The following is an 18,426-nucleotide window of genomic DNA, read 5'->3' as shown; positions in this document are numbered from 1 at the left end:
TAAATAGCCTAAGGAATTGTGTTCCCTTTCCCTCTAGGCCTTGGAGTATTTATTTAAGTTTATAGTGCAATCCAGAATCTTGTATTCAAGAGCAACAGGTGGGATAGAGGAGGAGCACTTTCGTACCAGCATTCAGGAACTTTTTCAGTCCATCCGCTTTGTCTTGAGTTTGGATAGCAGAAGTTCTGAGACCCTCGTCTTCACACAGGTTAGTTCAGTAACTTGCAACAAAATCATTTGGGAGCTAAGCCCAACGCAGTATCACAGCATGACAAGAACAAACCCATTGGTAATGGATACACGTGATAGCCTTACCCATAACAGTGCAGGCAGAATATGCTATGCTTTCATCTTTCAAATGTTATAAAAAGTTTCTTGCTGATTGCAAGGATCTCAATTAAAATAAATTTAAACAGGCTCAATCTGATTACACATGCACATTGATGAATCTGCCTGTAACAGGCAATCTCACAGCCCACATGATAGATAGTAAAATAAACAAGCAATTTTGTGTACCTTCGATCTTCCAGCATCTGCAGTTCCTTCTTAAACAATTGCACTGTGGTTTAAGGCCGCTCTCTGCAATTATAATTAATGCATATCATAATAGAGTATCTTTACTGTGTTTCCAACTACATTGTGTTTAATCATCTGAGTATGTTACACAAGGTGTCAGAAATTGCTAATTCTATTCCATAACTAATATATTTCACCAAAACTAGTACAGTGTAAATCAATCCCTTTCCAGAAATCAAGAACGATGGTATTTCTTTCCTCGGTCCACAGGTTAATCTAGTTTCCACACTGACTCAACTATTAAGCATTGTGTTGTGAAAATACTCATGTTCAAATATCCACTTTCCTGGTTTTATCAATATATTTGATATTGATGTGCTTTCTGTAAATAAATAATGAAGAATTTACGTATTTTAATAAACTGATGCCAATACCATTTTTCCTGTAGCTTGTTGTGTTATTTAGAACTTTTTCTTAATTTTCTCTGACATTGGTACTATAGATTACTTGTTGATGAACTGAGCCATTGTTTCATTGTAGGCGGCTCTTCTCAATTCCTTCCCTGCAATTTTTGATGAGCTGCTGCAGATGTTTACAGTGCAGGAGGTGGCAGAGTTTGTGAGAGGAACATTGGGTAGCATGCCTAGCACGGTACACATTGGTCAGTCGATGGATATCGTCAAGCTGCAATCTATCGCACGGACAGTGGACAGTCATCTCTTTTCATATCCAGGTAGGGGAGGAAGCATCCAAGTGTGCTTGTTATAAAACCATTGCTTTCAGATGTGTTTGATGAGAGATGGTGTTAAATACATTTTAATATTTAGTACATATTTTTCCAGTTAATGTATTTGTTGTGATGTACAGAATGTATTGATTCTGTAATTTGACCAGATGGCCTAGAAAGGTAGTGGTTAAGGAATTCATACTGTATCTTAAAATGCATTGCAATTGAATTGTTTGTAAACATATTTAGTAGTAAAATGGTCAATCAATTGTCTAAGATTGAACTAGGAATTACTTGGCAACAATCACACAAGTGTTAGCATAAATTTTGCTAGTTATGTATATGACGTATAGGACACACAGGGAATGACATCATTCATTTTACAACACTCATTTGGGAATTAGTATTTTTTTTGCTTTGGAACTGACTGTATTGCTACTTCACATTTTGTAAGACAGTGTGCAACACAAATGTTCAAATCTCCTTGATTCTAGGTAGACAACTAAAACCTTCCCTTAAACAAAGGTTAGGTGCAGAGTCATTTACGCAGTTATTACCTCCGTTATGTCTGCTTCATGGTGGTCCCACTATATCCTACATAGGCTACAAAACAGACATTTGAAACAAAATACACATGGGGGAAGCAAAGACGGGCTCATGTCTGCATTTAACCCCACATACATAAAGTGACCCATATCCTATCCAAGGAGCAATATCTCCTGAATCTAAAAATTGTCAAGCCGGTGTTGCCATTTTGTAGACTGCACCAGCCATGTACCACTGCCTGGTCTGTCAGTGGAGCTCAACGTCACCTTCAACCTTTTTGACTCCAGCTTATTCCAGGTGGTTGAAGTAGATCTATGCCATATTTCATGTTACCCCTTGCTGCTACTCTCAGGGGCTGATTGATAACTTATTTCTGAGGAAAAAGGACCACGTTCTCTTCTATGAAATGGAAATGGCCAACAGACTTTAAAGGCTTCCTGACGGTTCAATTAATAATAAAATGTATTTGAGCCACCCCATCCCCACCTACATGAGAACCCAGAGTTCTACAAAAAAAACGTGTCCTCACTACTGAGTGTACACACATCTGTAAACAAAACCTTAAGAAGAGCATTTCTTGGATGATTATACTGTTTCCCAAGAGCTCATAGGAGTTGTCATAAGTTCCCAGTCCCTGTACTATTTACGCCATCAAATAATACTAAGGGCTGGCTCATGGAGATGATGGATATTCCTTCCTTCTTGGGTTGGTTTCTGACTCCTACCTGTAACTCTGATTCTGGTAGCAGAGACATTTCTTAATGATAGCCATGATACCACTGGTATTTAATTATAATCATAATCATAATTGTAGTTTATTAGCCAAGTATGTTTTGCAACATAAGAGGAATTTGATTTGCCATACAGTCATACCAATAAACAGCAACAAGATGCCCAAATACATTTTTAACATGAACATCCTCCACAGCGACTCCCCTACATTCCTCACTGATGAAAGGCAAAAAAAGTTCAATCCTCTTCCCTTCTTTCTTCTCCCGCGGTCGGGGCACTTGAACCTTCCATTGTCGGGCGACCTTGGCTCCCGCAGCCAGTAGTCAAGCCCTCCGCGTCGGGTCAATCAAGCTCCCGCATTGGGGGATCTCAGCTCCCCCTAGCCGGGGCATTGGACCCCAGGTCGGGGCAGGTCGAACCTTCTGCGACCTGGAGCTTCCCGACATTAGTCTCTACCCAAGACTGCGAGCTCCTCGATGTTGAAATCCGCAGGCCGCGGTTGGAGCGTCGATCCCAGGCAAGGGATCGCAGGCTCCAATGGTAAATCCATGGCCTCGCGGTGGAGTTCAAAGTCAGTCTCGAGCAAGATTGCCAGCCCCATGATGTTAGGCCGCAGAGCGAACGGAGATATGATCCGGAAAACAGTCGCATCTCCGGCAAGGTAAGACATTGAAAAATGTTTCCCCCCACCCCCACCCCATCGGGGTTCTCGGGGATCTGTGTTTCTTTAATCCTACCACAAGATAGTCTTAAGTACTACATCATTAACGATAAGCACCTAGACTGACTGGGAGTAACAATCACTATCATCAGTCTATTAGCAATTGTTGCTGATGTCGCCACAAAGCATGGTATCACTGAGTTGCAGAACCACCCGAGATATCTCTCTCTTATTTACACTATTGGTTTAACATTGTTATACAGTTACCAATTCATAATTGAAACTACCATAATTCAAAAATAGTATTCAGTTACATATAACCAAGACATAAAATAAGAGAGGATGCTCTTGGAGCTATTTTATATATAAAATCTATTTAGATTTTTTGTAAAGATACCAAGTGCCCTTGCTCTGAGACTCCAAATAATTTCCTGCACACTGCTGGATAATATATACAGGAGGTTCCCAAGGCTTGATCAATGTTGAAGACATTCTTTCATATGTAACACTGTGTAGCATTAATGTCTACATTTGACTTTTCAACACTAAATGTAAATGGAAGACTGCATCATGAAGTTCTTCAGAGAGGTTTGAATCCATCGTCTTCATAGTGAAAGACATTACCAGAGTCTCAGCAAACATGATGGTCTTAGATATTTTTAATGTGCATTGATACTGATTATCTTAATCACACCTACCAGAAATTACACTTTACCCACAGCATCAGATCCATTTCATTGTGCAATGGCAGGAGGGTTAGATGAATATGGGGCATATCTATAGTAATGTTAAAGTACCTTTGGGAGAAAGAAATATGTTTCCTTTCTTGCAATCCAGTAACTCCTAGCTTCATAATTTACATTCTCCAAGGCTGACATCCATTAAGGTTATTATGTGGTGTAATTTTGGTGGCATTGTGATCATCACTGCCTCCAGAATCCCATGCAATCATTTTCCTGATGGCAACTGCTCAGTGTGACTTATTTCTACTCCTGTGGAGCAGCAGTCTGTTTCTGTATTCCACTTCTCTGGTACAAAATGGCAGAAAGCAAAATTCTGAGTGGGTAGGTGGGTGAGCGAATGTGAGTGTGTTTGTTAGTGAGAGGGTGAATTTTGTAAATGCACAGTTAAAGCCATTAGATCTGTTGAACTTGTTGAAAAAGTACAGACTTGGTGTCCTGTTTCCAAATGTTTGTGCTAGCTTAAGAATACTATTAACAATTCCAGCAACAATAGCTTCTGCAGAGAGGTCATTTAGCAAACTCAAGCTGATTAAGAATTATTTAAGGTCTACAATGTCTCAGGAACATCTTGTGGATTTGGCCAGGCTAAGTATTGAATCAAACATTGCCAGAACAATACATTTTCATGCTGTTTCAAAAAATTTCGCAAAAAAAGTCCAGGAAAGCTCTTTATTTAAAGTAAATACGAAGCCTATCTACTTTTTTTTACTTTTTACCGATACTTATGTCTTCTGATCTCATCTGCTTTGAAATATAAAAGGATGTTTCAATGCGAATTCTTTTTCCTTAACTGTATTGTAGCATAAACAAAAAATGTTCAAAACAAATGTGCTTTATTCTCTCTGAGCCTTTTATTTAATTTATATTTATCATGGAGAGAGTATAGGAGCATGACTCAAATGCCGAAAATCAACAGAGCGCTCCATTCCACTCTCTTATTTTCCATACCCTTTATGGCCTTATAAAATTCCACTCGGAGGCACTGGTAGTGGGGTACCGTTGGAGGTGGCAAAAATGTTGGAGGATTATGTGGTATATGCGATGGCTGTTGGGGTGGAAGGTGAGGACAAGGGGGACTTTGCCCTTGTTACAAATGGGGGGAGGGGGAGCAAGAGGAGAGCTGTGGGATATCGAGGAGACCCTAGTGAGAGCCTCCTCTATAATGGAAGAAGGGAATCCCAGTTCCTTAAAGAATGACATCTGCACCCCTTTCTGCTTCCCAACCCAACCAAACCACCCTCTCCCCAGGTACTTTCCCCTGCAACCGCAGGAGATGCAACACCTGTCCCTATACCTCGCCCCTCAACTCTGTCCAAGGACCCCGACAGTCTTTTCAGGTGAGGCCGAGGTTCACTTGCACCTCTTCCAACTTCAACCCCTGTATATTGGCGAGACCGAGCGCAGGCTCAGTGACCGCTTCGCTGAACACCTCTGCACAGTCTGCCTAAACCTACCTGATCTCCCGGTTGCTCAACACTTTTCTTCCCCCTCGTATTCCCATACTGACCTTTCTGCCCTGTGCCTCATCCATTGTTAGAGTGAGGCCCAGTGCAAATTGGATGAACAGCACCTCATATTTTGCTTGGGTAGCTTACACCCTAGAGGTATGAACATTGACTTCTCTAGCTTCAAGTAGCCCTTGCTTTCCCTTTATCCCCATTCCCTCCCCTTCCCAGTTCTCTTACCAGTCTTACTGTCTTATTTTATCTCTACACCGCCCACTCCCCTGACATCAGTCTGAAGAAGGGTCTTGACCCGAAACGTCACCCATACCTTCTCTCCAGAGATGCTGCCTGTCCCGCTGAATTGCACCAGCATTTTATGTCTATGTTCCTCAATCATGACGGTAATGAGAATGTGGGATAGGCAGCCGTTATCTCCTGTAACTGTGCAGTGGTCGAGGACAAGAGGAAAAGCACAGCGATGGGTGCTGGTTGATGGGTACCAGACCGTGTCCACACTCCGGTGAACCAACACATCGCATCTCTGGTGGCCAAAGTTCCTCCATGATCCCCACAGAGTTTCACCCAAAACCATAAATGGTCCCAGTTACCGTATGTTGCCATGACTAGGCACTGCAGGAGTGTGGATGATGCAGAGTTTATGTACTTGCAGGGGGAAGCTTAAGCTCTTGGCTCCTCTTTTCACAAAACTTTCCAGGCGACAGCATCTGGATTTATACCAGCACACTAGACCCATGCATCATCACCCTGTGGCTCACACCACCAACATATATATGTCACACAAATACTACATCAGTGTCAAACATACAGTAAAAAGTGAAAGATAACTTATGATAGTGCTATGCAATGCATGTTAAACATCAGTTGAGTGACTTATGGGATTGAAATATGAACTCAGCTTTTAATATTATTTTCTGCAATTTAATTGTGTAAATGTGAATTTTCATCAGCCATAGTTATTAAATCAAAGAATTGTCAACATCATTCCATAGAAGACAACTTACTCTGAAACTTTCATAGTCACTCCAAATTCAGTAAGGATCCTCGAATAAGCAACTTTATCAGCTGAGTAGCTCTGAATATGTCACTGTTTAAATCGTATGTATTTATTACAATTTATTCATTTTCTCCAAGCCTATCCTTAAACAAAGATAAAATTTTAAACCTTTATGCTGGTACTTCTGAAATCAGGTATGCCCCAAAAAAACTGGAACTTTGTGGCACTTTAAATATTTTTGTAACTGAAGTGATCACATTATAGGGGTGCACAGTGGCACAGTAGTCGAGTTGTTGCCATACAGCACAAGAGACCCAAGTTCTAACCTGACTACGGGTGCTGTCTGTGTGGAGTTTGTACGTTTCCCTGTGACCGCGTGCGTTTTCGCTGGGTGATCCGGTTTCCTCCCACATTCCAAAGATGTGCAAGTTTGTAGGTTAATTGGCTTCCGTAAATTGTCGCATGTATAGGGTAGAACTGATATATGGGTGTTTGCTGGTTGTGTAGATTCGGTGGGTCAAAGGCTCTGTTTGGACTCTGTATCTTTAATCTAATGTAGGTACACTGTATAAATGTGGCTCGGTATAATTTTTTCTCTTTTTGCAGAATCCCGTCGGATCCTTCTGCCCGTTGTTCTCCATCATATTCATTTGCACCTGCGGCAGCAGAAGGAGCTACTTATCTGTTCCGGGATCCTCAGCAGCATCTTTTCCATCATGAAGTCAAGTTCCTTGGTATGCTGATATCCCACTTACTGAAATGATGAGAGAATTACAGTACTCTCAATATATTTTCAAAGTATATGAATGTATTTGAAGCAGATACAATTGCAATGTTTAAGAAATGTTTAGACAGGTAGATGGATAGGATACATTTAAAGGGATATAGGCAAGACACAGGCAGATGGGACTATTGTAGATGGGGCACATTGGTCTTCACGGGCAAGTTGGGCCTAAGGGCCTGTTTCCACGGTATATAACTCAATGACTATGATTCTAACATACTTTTGCTCCAGGACAAGCAGCATCTCAATTTTAAAATTCTCAACCTGGTGTTCAAACTTTTTTCTATATTATTTTCTGTCCTATAATTTTTTTGCTATAACTATTTTCATCAACCTGGCTTTATAATGAAACCCAATATGAATTATGGCAGCATTGGCATTTGTGCCTATGGAACCCTAATTTCTCTAAATCTTTCTGTTTCCATTATTTTCTTTCATCATTTAAGATGCTCCTTAAAACTGACCTCTGAGACATCTGCCCTGACGTATCTCCTTATGTGTTTCAAAGTCAGCTTTTGTTTAGGAAAGAACTACAGATGCTGGTTTAAATCGAAGGTAAACACAAAATGCTGAAGTAATTCAGCAGGACAGGCAGCATCTCTGAAGCGAAGGAATGGGTGACGATTCAGGTTGGGACTGAAGAAGGGTCTCTACCTGAAAAGTCACCCATTTCTTCTCTCTAGAGATACTCCAGCATTTTATGCCTACTGTCAGCTTTTGTTTTCTACTTTTGGATGTTTCTCATGATAGTAAAAGTTTTATGCAAGTATTTTAAAGGGCCTGTCTCACTTAGGCGATTTTTTCGGCGACTGTCACAGACCCCCCCCCCCCCCCTACGACAATGTCTACGACAAGCTACGACAATCTACCACCTAGTCAAAGTCAAGCTATGGCAAGCTACCAACAATCGGCGACCCATTAGGAAGTCCACGTACGACCATGACCACACAGGCAACACCTAAGCTGTGGGGGGGGTCCCAGCTTCACACGGGAGGGCTGGTCCCCCAAAGCAATATTACACCTCTCCACCAATTCCAATATCGCTGGCCAGTGGTGGGGGGGGGAAGCAGAATCTGAGGCGTCCACCATGAAGGCGGTCGGGGTGGTAGCCCGTGGATGGACCAGCATCGTCGTCCGTGCCAACGCCTCCTTGGCACCATCGAAAGCGGCCACGGTTTCGGCATCCCACGAGATGTCCCGTTGTTTGCCGGCCAGGAACTGAAACAACGGCCGCACGATCCGAGCCGCAGCAGGCACGAACCGATGGTAAAAAGTCACCATAACCACGAACTCCTGGAGCCCCTACACCACGGACGGCCGCGTAAACCGGGATCGCACCATGCTGGGTAACGCGACGGCGCAAGAAGTCGATAGAACTGAGACCAAACCGACATTTGTCCAGGTTACTGCAGCAACGAGAATATAGTCCAAATAAATGAATAGAAAGTCCAGGCCGCGACTCACCGTGTCCATCTGTCGCTGAAAAGCCTGGGCGGCGTTCTTCATGCCAAAATGCACCCGAAGGAATTCGAAAAGCCCAAAGGGAGTGATAATGGCCGTCTTGGGCACATCTTCCGGACACACAGGGATCTGATGATAGCTCCGCACCAGGTCAACCTTGGAGAAAAAACGGCGCCGGCCAGATGGGCGGAAAAGTCCTGAATGTGCGGGACAGGGTACCGGTCTGCGGTCGTAGCGTCATTGAGGCATCGATAATCCCCACAAGGCCGCAAACTTCTGCGCACCTTCGGAACCATGTGTAGATGAGACGTCCTGTTAGAGCGCCGTACAATCCCTACAGCCTCCATCTGGTGGAACTCTGCCTTGGCAATACGGAACATGTTGGAAGGAAGCCGGCACGCCCATGCGTGGAGCAGTGGGCCTGAGGTGAGGATGTGATGCACCACTCCGTGCTTGGGGCTGGCTGAATGAAATTGTGGGGTCAGAATGTCAGGAAAGTCTGCCAGTATCTGTGCATAAATATTGTCCACGGAAGACATCAGGTCACTGCGTGGCGTAGCACATGCAGCTAGCGGAGTAAGGAGATCGGCTCCAAGGTCGCGGCATGAACGAGGCGTTGCCCTCGCACATCCACCAATAAGAATTGGGCCTGGAGAAAATCTGTGCCCAACAACGGCTGGGAGATGTCGGCCACCGTAAAAGTCCAGGTAAAATGGCAGGGGCCAAAGATGAGCAGGACTGTATGAACCCCATATGGGGCTGCCATTAACTGCAGTCAGAGAAGGCCCCCGCTTGCCAGAACGACTGTTGATCCCCGAAGGGGGAAAAACGCTAACCTCCGCACCTGTATCTATGAGGAACCGTCATCCCAAATGGCGGTCCTAAGCGGAGAGGCAGTGTTTCAGGTCGACTGCCGCGGTGACTACTGGCGGCCGGCCCTGGCATTTTCCGGATACGAGCAGGGCGGGTGGCATTGACGGGCTAAGGGACCCCAGCGCTGATGGTAGTAACACCACTTCCCCTTACCGGGGTCGCCCAGGACAGGCGGCGCAGTCGAACTCCCGGTGGACGCAGGGCCTGGTCTCTGGGCCTTCCAGGGCACCGCCGTCACCCGATTGATCGAGCCCACCGCTCTGCTGCTTGGACTGACACAGTTCGTCCGCATGCTCCGTAGCTGCAAGGGGTCAGCAAAATCCTCACCGGCGAGAACCAGGCGGATGTCGTCCGGCATCTGTTCCAAGAAAGCGTGTTCGAAGAGAAGGCAGGGCAGAATACCGTCCATATGGATTGACAGCGACCTCGGGCTGTTGAGGTTGATCATTGGCTGCGTCCATAGTTTAAATCCAAAATGACCATTTTGGATCGTCGGGGTCACCAATATGGCAGGCGAAAAAGCAAGCCACGCGTGGTGAAACAAAGAAAGCTTTATTGACAAAGTAAAGAGAACAGCACACACGTGAATGGGGGAAGGTTAATCCGGGGTTTATTATATATACCAGATCACACCCCTAAACCCCGTGATGACTCCTTCCCGCAAAACCCAGTCACGTGATCCTGCCCCCGACTACTGAGGGTTTGCACAGTAAGTGGCGCCACAACATCATCATTGATTTGTTGGAGTCCCTCATCCATAAATGATTTCAATAGGAAAGGAGCATCCATGAAGGCATTGAGAACCCAGCAATAACAGTAAGGAATTCACTAACTCCTTTTGACTGAGTCTGGCACTATGCACATACAAATTCGGCCCTGAGAAAACTCTCCAGTTGCTGTATTCAACAGTTAACAACCAAGATGCTGCTTATATTTGTCATAGACTGGTTATCTCTATTGGTGTTCCTTGGGAAGTACCCTTGAACCATCTGCTTAATCATTGTTAATAATAGAGTTACATAGTGTAATTCATAATATTAAGGCTTCATTCACTGTTCCTCCAGAAGCGAAGTAACCTTTTTAAGAACCTACATGACATCCACATTCTTGAATGCAATATTGGCATCTTCTAAAGCCAATAACCATTTCCACCATGAAAACCACAACCATTTAACACCCAGGTACTTCACTAACCAAAACATTTTTTGCCAGAGCATCTACCCTTAACATGCTTGGAATCACTATTGATCAGGAACAGAATCAGCTACATCATACCATAAGCAGGATCAAGATACAGACTGGTATCTCTGCAGCATGTTGCTTGCCTCCTCATCCCTTAATGCATTTCTACAACATGCATACCACTAATCAATGCAGGAAATGATTCAATACTTAAGAATATTACCAGCATTGCAGCAATATTCAAGAAACTTAAGTCTATTCGACAAAGGGACAGCTAATTGAAATCTTTGCAACTGATTCAATCTATTAATGCTAAAAGTGCAACATACTAGTGTTAATCAAATGTAACCGACCCAAAAGGTCACCCATCCTTTCACTCCAGAGATGCTGCCTGACCCGTTGAGTTACTCCAGCCCTTTGTGTCTATCTTTGGTAAAACCAACATCTGCAGTTCCTTTGTACACGTAACATTTTATTTTCTACTTTATGACAAGCAGCCTCGGATTGGTCTTAGATATGGAGTCTTTCCATTTTATATTTTGCAAAGAATCAAGCTCTATTTCAAGCTTAGCTATTTATCCTGTTGGCATTTTTGTACTGTTCATAACACAGTGAAATATCCTAAGGTTTCACAGGAGCATCAAACAAAGTATAATAAATGTAAAATCTTCTAATTAAGATGTCACATATTTTTAACAGACTTTATGTTAATAGACCAGCAAATTTGCTATAAACAAATATTTTATAATCTTTCCACATATATTTTTGGAACAATATTTATGTCATTATGCTATGCTCCAGGAACACTCAATATCAGAAGAGGTAGAAATGATGGTCGAGAGTCTCCTTGATGTCCTTCTTCAGACCTTGCTTGCTATTATGAATAAGTCCCAGATGGCGGAGGCGGTAAGAGGACAGCGCTGCCCACAGTGCACAGCAGAGATAACCGTTAGTAACTAACAATCCTTTTTATGAATACTCATGCATGGAATTTCCCTTCGTCCACACGTCTTCCCAAATCTTCATAGCGCATATGTCTTCTTCTGATGTATTCTCATCCATGTTTAGGTATGTTTAGATTTATTGCTTTCCAATACTTAGATGTAAATTGTAATCTCTGCAGAATCTAATGGGTTAATTCACATCTTTCCATGGTTTTTAGCTTGCAATAGAATTAACTGATAATATAAATAATACTCCGTTTCAACTTGATATTCGATAGATTTTTACTGGAATCTTTATTTACCAAATTATCATTTACCCTTTACATTAATTGAGTGACAGGGTGGTGAGTCTCATGTTAATGAGCCATGACTACGTGATTTGATCACAGTGCCTCTTCATTCAGAAAACTCAAAACATGAAACATTTATTTCTGTAATATGCAACAACATTACTAAAAATTGATTAGTTCTTACTAAGAATTGGATGGAATTGGCCATTAATTTTGTAATTGGTTTTCAGTTATTCCAGATGCCAAATGAGTTAATGATAGGTGAATAATTAATATAAAGTTGAGATTTTTATTTTAAATTGCAGGTTGACTGATTTCATAAAGGTCACAAAGCTAAATGTGGATTTGGGAAGCCACTCAATATTCAACCTTGCATAAAAATCCACAAGTCGCTTTTTGTTTACCTTTCTTAGCCTAGGGCTTCCGAACCATATGCAACACTCCAACTACTGCTTTGGCAACAATTGGTTCAGGACATATATTGAGTTTAATTTTACTCACCACTATTCTTGATGGCTTTGAACTGGAGATGTTTAAGAGGATTAGGTAAAAATAAATAAAGAAAGTGACAGACAATATACTGCATTGAAATTGCAGAGACTGTAATAAATCTCCAATCTCTTTTTTGTCTTTTACTTCTCTCTGCTTCTATAGGTTATGAAGGGTAGGACTGGAGTCAATTAATAGGAAATGCTTTGTAGCGTAAAATGGCAACAGCTTTCCTGACCATGTTAGATGTTATCTGAGTATACAGTCGTATTACTTAGTTAAGATAAATGTGTGTACAACATATCCATTTCTGTTTATGCACCTTGTTATCCGGTTACTGTCATTTCAACCCACTTGAATGGGTGTACCATATGCTGAGGGTTGTACTTTATTCCGGTTCTCTAGGGTGAGTATGTCACCTGCCTACTGTCCTTGCTTCGACAAATGGGAGATAACCACTACCAACACTTACTGGATAATTTCCAGAGCAAGGAGGAACTCAAGGTAAAAATTACTACTTTGATAGTTCTTTGTGATGTAAAAATATGAATATTAAATATGGTTCTCTTTTGCCCTGAAACTGGCAGAATGATAAGATTATATAAAACATATGTGTTGTTCTCACATTTTACGATGTGATATTGTGTCCATTATTGGAGGGATCCAGCTGTTATTGAGAGCAAGCATTGAGATGACGAGATCCTTATATATGTCATATAATCAGAGACAAACAGAAAGCCAATGTCAGATTCATATATTCACAGGTTATATGGGGAGATGGTTGGAAAAAATGTAATTGGCAACAGACATAGCAACAGTTTGGCATTTCTCAGATGAAGCTTTCTATATCTTACCTGAAGAAGATACTTTGGTCATAGTCCTACTCCAGAACAACCAGGTGGAGAACAGAAGAGGCCAAAAGCAAGGATCCACTGGCAGAGGAAACCAAAAGTGTAGGATGGAAAGTCTCTGGCTTGTTGAACCTATTGGCCACATCAACCTGAATAAGGAGCAGTCAGAGGGGAACTAAAAAATGCCTGTTAATCACAGGGTTTTATCGCCTTCCGTAGAATGAGGAAGATCTTCAAGTATACACATTTACCCAGACTGTGTTGTTGCATTTCATGGTTGCCCTAAATTAGTTGTCCACCAGATCATTCCACTGATGTCTAATATATGATGCATCTTTCAATTTGCAGCACACCACAATGAGAAATGGGAATTAATTCCTTCCTCTGGATTGGAACCTTTTCAAAGGCTCAGCAAGTTACATGCCCCTCTCATATGGCTCCCACTTGTCAACCAAGAGCTTTTCACCATATGAAAAGGCTAGCACTCTTTGAAATTCTAGATTCTGTGTGACCAATGGCAAAAGAGTCTTACAATCAGTTTCATACTTCCAGATAGCCCACATGATTCATTTATCGAGGCAACCTGTTGAATCTGCTATATAACAAGGACAATGTCAAATGGTTGATCATTCTGGAGGGACATAAAACATACCCTTTGTCCTTGATATTGTGAAGAGTGCAATTTATTTTGCAGCAACAAGGTCACGAGGAACAGAATGGAGACTGCTATAGTCCTTAAAATATGATTCTACTGCCTGGACCACAGTACTCCCTAGTGAGGATTTCAAGCTTTGGTGCCACCTGTTGCATGCAGTGCACTTTGGCAATCATAAAATACAACCCTTGTCAGCTACACAGCAGGAAGTGGAGAAAGAGGAAGAAAAGGACAGTATCAGGTGCCTACTAAGTGATGCTTCTCTGGATGATGTCAGCTTGCTCCTTGAGATTTATCTGAAGACTCCGCATACATCAAGAGGTGCCTGAGTACATCGACATTTTGCCATTGTTTAGACTTGGAATGATAATGTATCATTGTGCTCCAATTGTACAATTTGTATTGTGAAACCTTGCAAACAAACCATGTTGTTATCATTGGCCTTCATTCCCAGCAACATTCTGTGGATGATCATTTTTAAGGAAATTATGTAGATCAGGTAAATTGGGAAATGTGGCATATATTAGGCATGGGCACCTGGAATTAATTGCTGGATGAAAAGTTTAGAGTACGTGTGACCTGCAACTCAACAGATGTGTGTAGTGGTTGCTCTTCCCCATAGAAATGTAATAATCTGACTGCAGAAGAGCCACTGTACTATATACAATACATGCAAAATAATGGAAACAAGGAATGCTCTTTGTCATTCAACATCGAGCACTCTATTGCATTAACCCTAAACTCCAACCTTTGCCAAATACTCACTGGCTGAACCATGTAACAATTGGATGGTAGCAATGTCAAAAATTCTTCCCAAGAACAAGGCTTGACTACCCAGAACTGTCAGGGATGAACTCTAAGACACAAAGTATCTTGAGTAGAAAAATATTTTCTTTTTACTCAATCAACATGTTGCAGCCACCCACTATAATAAACACCCATTTCCTCAAAAATAATTGGTGCACAGGAAGATAGCTCCTCCTACTCAGACTTTTGAAATGGGAAATAATTGCTGAGTTGTCAGGGATGCATACCACCCAAGAGAGACTATAAATAAAGAGAAACCAAACGCCCAGAGTGATACCTTTCATTGTCTATCTCATTCTGGACCTTAATGCATCCTACACAAATCATAAAGAAGAATCAAGTAAACAAATATTCACATATACATTTTTTCACTCAAGTTGAAAACGATATAATCACTGACTAATTATGACTGTGTATTTTTAAGTGCCTGTTTTCCATGTCTCTTTATTCTATGATGCATTTGTTTTGCTCACTCACATGGAGAGGACGAGGTCACAAATGGCCTTGAAGGACAATCTCATAAAGATCCGCCTTAGACCATGCCATCTCGGCATGAGTGGTAGGAGGATGGCCTTGGATGAGAGTCAACTACAGAGGCATGGTTGGAGAAAGAGTGGTGGGTGGCTGGAAATGCATTGCCAGGTGGAGGGGGGTGTAGTCAGATACAAGAGCGGTGTTTAAGAGGCTTTTAGATAGGCACATCGAAGGGTATGGAATAGGGGGATATGGACCATGTACAGGCAGATGAGGCTAGTTTAACTAAGCATCATGTTGAACACAAACATTGTGTGCCAAAGGACCCATTCCTGTGCTGTATGTTCTATGTTGTACTGGTCATTGGATTTGTAGTGGCTAGATAAAATCACCAGATTTATACAGGGCTCCCGCTTAACTTTTTTTCCCTGTTGCCAGCCGGGCAACCTTGGCAGCTTTTTAGGTTGCCAAATGACAGGTGGTCATTCAAGACGGCTTGCATGACGCGTGCGATAATGTGCTCGGACAAAGTGCGTAGTTTCCAGTCGGAATTATGCTGAATAAAGCATTCACGGTCGGTGGGGGCGCTGCAAGCTGGCAGCCCTGTCAGCAGCGTGTCCGTTTTTTTCTACTTTTTTTGTTTTTTTAGTATGTTTTAATGTATGTTTTTAATGTTTCTTTGTGTGTCTTGTGTGGGGGGTGGTGTGGGGGGGGGGTAAGGGGGAAACAGCTTTGGTCGCCTCCTGCATGGAGAGGCGACTTTTTCCATGTCGCCTCCCCTGTGGCCTAACATCGAGGATCGGTGCGGCCTTTCCCAGAGACGCGCCTGGGGCTTCAGACACGGGCTCAGCACGGACTCTCGGCGTGGAGCGGGCGAGCCCTCGCCGGAGGGGAGCACTCCATTTCGCTGACCCGCGGCAGCCTGAAGCTGCGGTCTGCAGCGCTCCAGCTGGCGCGGCATCCGCAGCCTAGGATCCCTCGTTGGGGACCCGCGAGAAGAAGAAGCCACCACCAATCGGCCTGCGGCCTACTTCTACCGCGGGCGCGGCGGCAACTTACCATCGGGAGTGGGGTCCCTCGCCGGGGACCCCTGGAGGGAAGCTTCAACCGCCAACCCTGTGGTCTGCGGTGCTTCTGGCTGCGGCGCAGCGGGAACTTTAAATCTTCGACCGCTGGCCTGCGGCCTACACCAACCTGAAGCCGCGGGCTCCGGTGGGGGAGGCACTGTTTCAGGACTTACCTGGACTTTCACTCATCTGGATGCCCGCAGCGGCGGCTGCAGAGGGTTGAGGTCCCGACAACGGGGGGAAATGGAGGAGGACTGGCCAAATTTTGTGCCTTCCACCATAGTGATGAATGCTCTGGTGGATGTTTGTGTTAATTTTTTTATTGTGTTTTTGTGTGTTTTTTTTCATTGTACCGCTGCTGGCAAATTCATTTCACTGTGTCAAGTGACGAATAAAACTGATTGTATTATTTCTGCTTCAAATAAAGTCACAAACTAAACATATTCACAAATCAAGACATGATATATACCACAATGACATGCAGCAAAATTATGCTCCAGTATCTCAACTCTTTTTACACATTGCAATTAATGCAATTTCTATTATTTCTTTCCACTTCCAAACAAAAATGTGGTTGGATTATTCAGCGTGTGATCAACTTGTGTCAATAAATCCTGGACCGTGATAACATATACTTAACCATGCACACTACAGATTGATGCAAGCATGTTTTCTGTGAAGGACCGAAAATTATCATGACATGGCCATAGCATGGGTTGTTATTGCTATTGGTACAGAAACACTCTCGCTTCCCACATAATTTATCCACAACAATATATACAGGTTGCAAGAATTTTTCTAAAGGCATTTTATGATGATAACTGTTAAAACTGACTATACCCATCTGACAGGTTAAACATTACACTAACTAACAAGAGATGGCCAAAGGACATAACTGCAGCAAATGTTCTTTTGGTAATATATTTAAAGGTGTCAAGACGCCACATTACCGGGCATTCAGATTAGATGTATGTGTTGTGAACAGCAATGAAGATACCCATTTTGTTAGCACCAAATGTTAAAAAGATTGTTGATAAACGCTTTTTCCATCATACCCACTTCAGAATTAACGTTAAAATTGCAACTGAAACATCTCCTGACCAAATTTGTGATGTATAAGACCGACTGTAGACGAAAAAGCCTGGATAAATCCAATGTATAGTTGTGAATGTTGCTCATTAAATAACTACAGTACTGATACTCCATATTAAGAGCATTGATTTGCCGTTAAAATGAATTCTGTAATAACGTGTCAACGGTAGCAGTGACCAGGCACGGAAGTCGCTATCAAAATATGGAGGGGACAGGGGGACACAATTTCATGGCGGCCCCGCGCGCACACACACACACACAACGCACACGCACGCACGGCTTCGGAGGCTAAATCCAGCGCTAAATGCAGCTCAACTCTGCCTGTCTCGCAGGGTTAATCTACAGCCCTGCCTGGACTGACGGGACACAAGCGCTGCTTCTCCGTGCTGGCCATATTTCCCATAAGTCCAGGCAGGGCTGTAGGTTAACCTGGCGGGACAGGCAGAGTTGAGCTGGGTTTAGCGCTGCTTCTCTGCGCTGGCTGTGGTCCTGGGGCACTGCTCCAGTCTGACTCCCGACGTCTCTGGCCACCCACGGGTGTGGGGGGCAGGGCACCCGGATGGGGACGGGACAGCGCCAGAAAGCTGGGATCGATCCTGGCCCCAGTGAATCAGAAGGGATGAAGGCAAACAATACAGCATCTTAAAGTTCATCATTACTAAATAAGCCAACTAGCAGCAGACAAACTAGAGATTAGAGGCCTTGCCTGAGAGCTTTAAGAGTAGAAATTCCAAGAAGGGCAGGAGGAAGAGGAGGAGCTTGTCCACCATCAGTACTATTAACAATAGGTGCAGGTGAAAGAGCACCGTGGCAAACCTGAAATAAACCATTGAATAGTCACTGCTTGATGTGACATACCAAATCCCATAGATTTCAGCATGCTCATTGACACACCACTGCAACAATCATATGTTTCTTACATGAAGCTAGGTTCACAGATGAATGATTTACCATTTTTCAAGAATCTCATCTTACCAGGAATTAACAGTACTTAAAATGTAATATTGGTCCACAATGGTTTCCTTTGTAATGTCCGGTTGAATTCACTGCAGAAATGACAGCCAATGATATT

At 43.0% G+C, this 18,426-nt stretch overlaps 1 protein-coding gene across 1 annotated transcript in view; it reads left to right on the top strand.

The window, feature by feature from the left end:
* dock3 (dedicator of cytokinesis 3) overlaps window positions 1-18,426 on the top strand; it is a 327,231-nt gene that overhangs the window by 212,772 nt on the left and 96,033 nt on the right. Inside the window, exons 23-27 of the mRNA XM_055647822.1 lie at window positions 38-208; window positions 1,057-1,249; window positions 6,992-7,119; window positions 11,487-11,633; window positions 12,814-12,912. Coding sequence (XP_055503797.1) covers window positions 38-208; window positions 1,057-1,249; window positions 6,992-7,119; window positions 11,487-11,633; window positions 12,814-12,912 — 738 coding nt within the window. The remainder of the gene's footprint in view (window positions 1-37; window positions 209-1,056; window positions 1,250-6,991; window positions 7,120-11,486; window positions 11,634-12,813; window positions 12,913-18,426) is intronic.

The sequence above is a fragment of the Leucoraja erinacea genome, chromosome 16, assembly GCF_028641065.1.
Source record: "Leucoraja erinacea ecotype New England chromosome 16, Leri_hhj_1, whole genome shotgun sequence".
Lineage (NCBI taxonomy): Eukaryota > Metazoa > Chordata > Chondrichthyes > Rajiformes > Rajidae > Leucoraja > Leucoraja erinaceus.
Note: the sequence above shows the minus strand (reverse complement) of the source record. Positions and strands in the feature narration are given on the sequence as shown.